This window comes from Limulus polyphemus, unplaced genomic scaffold (assembly GCF_000517525.1).
Source record: "Limulus polyphemus unplaced genomic scaffold, Limulus_polyphemus-2.1.2 Scaffold2583, whole genome shotgun sequence".
NCBI classification, from domain to species: Eukaryota; Metazoa; Arthropoda; class Merostomata; order Xiphosura; family Limulidae; genus Limulus; species Limulus polyphemus.
In genome coordinates, this window is record NW_013668193.1 from 23516 (window position 1) to 28648 (window position 5133).

The 5133-nt window shown below is 34.6% G+C and overlaps 1 protein-coding gene across 1 annotated transcript in view; it reads right to left on the reverse strand.

Annotated features, from left to right (window-relative positions):
* Positions 1 to 2115: 2115 nt before the first annotated feature.
* LOC106467358 (zinc finger protein ZIC 4-like) overlaps positions 2116 to 5133 on the reverse strand; it is a 37464-nt gene continuing 34446 nt past the window's right edge. Inside the window, exon 2 of the mRNA XM_022395521.1 lies at positions 2116 to 2906. Coding sequence (XP_022251229.1) covers positions 2377 to 2906 — 530 coding nt within the window. The 3' untranslated portion in view covers positions 2116 to 2376. The remainder of the gene's footprint in view (positions 2907 to 5133) is intronic.

A 5133-nucleotide genomic window follows, 5' to 3' on the forward strand; every position in this document is an offset into this window, starting at 1 on the left:
CCAAGATAGTCGTGTGTTGGGTATAAAGATTTCAAGAGAACCTGCATTGTAAGTTTTTAATTCAAATATTATTATTTTTTGGCTTAATCACAAATATGAAATGAACTAGTAGAATAGTTCCATATTTCTGTAGTCATGATTTTAACTTGTTTTAACAAGTACAGTTATGATTTGAAGCGTTTAGTAATTGCCCCAATACTGATGCTATTCATTACACATTATACTGTACAAAAACTCCTAATTTTTGTCTCTCTAAATAATGTTAATGAATAGACAAATTACACATACCTATAGCTTTATCTATTACAAGGAAAATTTGGTATTTTGTTAAGAAGGATACATGGCAGTACACGATGTTTATTATTGTAAAAACTGTACATGCTAAGTTGTTACAGTAATAAATGTACGTATGACCTGTTGATTCTGAACATAATTGAAAACGCGTAATGGGCCGATTAGGAATATCGTGCCTGAAGACTACTGTTTTAGTAAAATGTCAACAGACTGTCTTTTTGTGATGCTACTGGTACAATCGATAAACAGATATAACAGCCATAGATAAGTTGCGTTATATACACGTTTATTCGCGTTCACGTTGAAGTACGCAATTCGAAAACAGACAGGATTATTACCTGATGTTTCCTGATGATCCATAAGCGTTTAAATTGGCCCTTAGTTAACAATGGTTACACCTTTAAATGTGGTGTAAAAACCTCTACCAGCCTCTTAAGTTCAGTCCACAACAGCATGATTATTTCCCCCATCTACTTAGAACCACCTGTTTGCTCCCGGAGATCATTAAACTTTCATTCATCCATGTATGGTAATCCAGTGTAAACACTTCTATAGAAAAGAACATATGGAAGGTTGTAGTTAGGAAGATTACATCTTGTCATTTATATAGCTTCATCAAAAAATCACACAGGACTGTAAGTCTACCCTCATTTCCCCTACATTGCAAGGTGTAAACTGGTTTTAATGAACCTCTGTCAGTTATACGTTTCAAATGCTGTCAAAAGTTACTTTTGTATTGTGTAAGTCAAAATAATAACAATGAATATTTTTAACAATAACCTCTGAGTAATCTGCAGTAGTAGTTCGTCATATCCGAAAATATAAAAAATAAAATAAAAATATCCCTTCCTATGTCAATCTTGGTTCTTTCTACCTACCAGAAAAAAACTATGTATTTCTGTATGTTCAAAATTTTTTGATTTTGTAATTTGTGGTTTTTGGATAATATCGTTAATAGTTTGGAGATCGTTATCTGGCGTTTTTATGGCACTAAACACGGTATCAAAACAATGAAACCAACAACTTCTATAACAAAAAAATAAAGAATACTATACACCCCAATAATACACAGAGATCAGTAATGAGGTTGTTGTAAAATAGAAACTAGAACATCAAAAAATTAGAAGTCAATCAACGAAGCTATTTTGGCATATTTAAAACGTAACGTGTAATAACAGATTGCCATGTTCTCTGTTATATTTTGAGAATGACACATGAAAAAACCTCTTTCGAATATTTATGTTAGTTGATTTGTCAGCATACGATCCATCTTTTCACAACCATGAGCTTCTACTCTATATTATGTTACTGCACGCTGCTAAAAAGAAAACTAAAAGTAAATTATGGAATCGTTCTTATCGATTGAAAAAAAAGAGCCATTTTTCATGCTTAATGATTTTAATATAATGATATGATTTGTGAATGGATAGACTAATTATCAAAACAAAAAGGGCAAGGATGCTTTGTAAAGTATTTTAAAACCTTAATACAATATATATTTGCCCTAATATAGTTTTATGAACTTGATGCTAAGTATATACTCTTTAGAAAAGAAAAAATAGTACCAAACTAAAGTAAGATTTTTTTATTATTCACGAGTTTTTGTTACTTCGTTGTTACTGAAATTCAATAAAACTGCTGATAAGAAAAGCTATCTTAGAAGGAATGGTGGAAATCTTCAAATGTTAGTGGATATTTATTATATATTTTTCTTTGTAAATCACTTCGATGAAACCTTATATTCACGTGCTAGAACATTAAATCGAAACTTTTACAAATCGTACATGAACATTGTTCACTGTTTAATCACAATTACATTTCTGTACAATAATTATTTATGGTTCACATGACCAAAGGCAATGCTTAATTAAAATGAGGTCCGACTTAAAACAAAAAAAAACCTACGATAAGCCTAACATTTGTGACTCTCTTTGAAAGAACTGGAACACGGTTATTCAGTCTAGAGAGTCTGCTTAATATCTACACGTAGTTGTCCATGTTCGTGATTACTCAAGCAATAATTGATTTTAGTTCACAGTCTTTGTACATTTGCTGTCCGAAATGAACCTGAGACTACCTGGGTCAGTAGGGAGGAGACCCATGAAGGTGATGAGTCATTCCAACCACGGGTGAGTGTTCATTGCTAGGGGGAGTGGGCATACCTGCTACAGAATGACACACGTACCATTCACTTAGGTTAGTCGGGTGGCCTCCACTCCCTCCAAGTCCGGGGTTTGCAGTGAAGGGTAGCGTCGTGTGACCGTGTAGACCTGAACCCAGCACCGAGGCTGTAGGCTGGGATCCGACTAACGCGTTGCCGTTGACGTTGTTCCCGTTTGTTGTGGCGCAAGTTTGAGAGTCGCTGTCGTAGTCGGACATAGAGCTGTTACTGCCTGTGGAATCCGGCGCTGTACCAGGTGGCTGCGGAGACTTGCCATGCACCTTCATGTGCTTTCGTAGCGAACTTGGGTGTGTGTAGCTTTTGTCGCAACCTCGGATCTTACAGTTGTAAGGTTTGTCACTTGTGTGCACATGAGAGTGCTTCTTCCGGTCGGAGCTGTTAGCAAACCTTCGATCACAACCCTCGAAATCACACTTAAAAGGCTTCTCCCCTATTCAAACACAATAAACATGTGTTAATAAAACATATATAAATATTCACCAAGAAACACAGTAAACCTGATTTGTATAATTTTCCCTTCTCCTTTAAGACTCGATAGTTTCAATATTATATTTGGATTTACCTATGTATATAGTTTGCCACATTTCCCACGCTGTAACTGATGATATATTAAAACGTCCCTTAGATATAAGGATATAAATACAGCCACGACCCGTTTTTACGGAGTGGTAATACTCTCACTTTTTCTAGCTTATTCTGAACTACGGGCTCAAACCTCCAGAACTGTCAAATTATTATCAAATGAGCTACGGTTATAGGCCTGTGTGGAAACACCAACACGAAGCTGGAGCCGTGTATTGATTTTCAAAATAATATCTTCTCGATTAAGCCAAGTTAGAAATAGCACTGGCATTGCACGCAATATTACCAAGGTGATGAAACAATGCACCTCAATCTTTATAAGTAACGAGTTAATATTAATTGATTACTCAGCGTTAAACCTAACGTGCTTTGTTTAAACACAGCCATACATCCTTGGTGTTAAAATGGACAACCAAATGTAGTAGATAAGGAAAACAGTTCTAAAACTATTGCGTTTGCTTCATTTAAAAATAATGAGCTATGAATGTAAACATAGCAACTTCACGGTGATTTAGAAAACTACCAAAATATCAATTCAGTAAATATCCATGCTCTATTAAAGAAACATATTAAGGAAAAGTTTGTGGCGCTTGTTTCTATATATATATATATATGTATATATGTTTGATTAACGTTAAAGCACAGCGGTGATTATAGTTTTGAGTGAGTTTTGTGTTTTATAAGTAAAAACATATCTTTAATTGATAATTTTTTTAAACTGCCATAGTGTGGTTAGTTAGCAAGTATTTATAGGTTGTCGTTTCGAAGGTCAATGCTTAAGGTTACACGTTTTCTACTTGATTAATGCTGACAAACTTCAATAACAACTGTACCACTTATATACTGCTCACAATAGCTATGTTGAATTATTAGCGAAAGAAAATGAGGGTTTGTAAAATATTATCAAATACGTGGAATGTTTTAACGGTGCAGTGAGTATATGTAATTGTGTTGACTTTCGCTACTCATAAATGCCCACTCACCCGGAATTAGGCTCAGAAACGATAATGCTCAAGTATTCACAATCCCTTAAGTGCAATCAATCTTATCAACCACCCCTTCTTTGCTCCCCCAAGGGACACATAGTAAACGGTCCATTTGGTGGCATCTTTAAAGCTGGAGTTGTACTGTTCTTGATGACAGCGTTTGACCCACCACTAACCTTGCCACTTTCACTCATCTCGCCCTCCCCCCAACATGATCAGCATATTCCATGTCTAGTTCAAGAAGCTGTTTTCAAGCCAAAGACGTATATTAAAGCAGATCATGTACATCTTATACGACTGCATGTGTAACGTGAAGTGATTGGGATAGGTTAATATTTTAGAGCTTGTTATAGACATTATGGATGGAAAACTTATGCAACAATGATTGATTAAAATAGCCGTGCACCAGTTCACGCCATCCATGTATGGGTGGACTAAGATACAGGTATCTTGAAAGTGTCTGTTTCTCATTTAAGTCTCTTAAAAAGTGGATTAAGCAGATTAAGTTCATACCTGGCTACGTTTGAGATGATTTAAATGATGTATTAAATGTACTGACGTGGACCACAACTCGTTTCTTTGTACGCTTGTAAATCATTCTGAAGTACAAGTAAATATTAGCTTGATACAAGAGTGATTCTTTTAGGTGATCTTCGCCCATTACTGGGAGCATGAAAGAGTTTTGTCTGAAACAGCCATATTCAAGTTCCAAAGTATATTTTTAAATCTTACCTTCAAGCTGTTATCAGGTTATTAAACATGCTATATAAAAGAGTTTTGTCTGAAACAGCCATATTCAAGTTCCAAAGTATATTTTTAAATCTTACCTTCAAGCTGTTATCAGGTTATTAAACATGCTATATAAAAGAGTTTTGTCTGAAACAGCCATATTCAAGTTCCAAAGTATATTTTTAAATCTTACCTTCAAGTTGTTATCAGGTTATTAAACATGCTATATAAAATAGTTTTGTCTGAAACAGCCATATTCAAATTCCAAAGTATATTTTTAAATCTTACCTTCAAGTTGTTATCAGGTTATTAAACATGCTATATAAAATAGTTTTGTCTGAAACAGCCATATTCAAATTC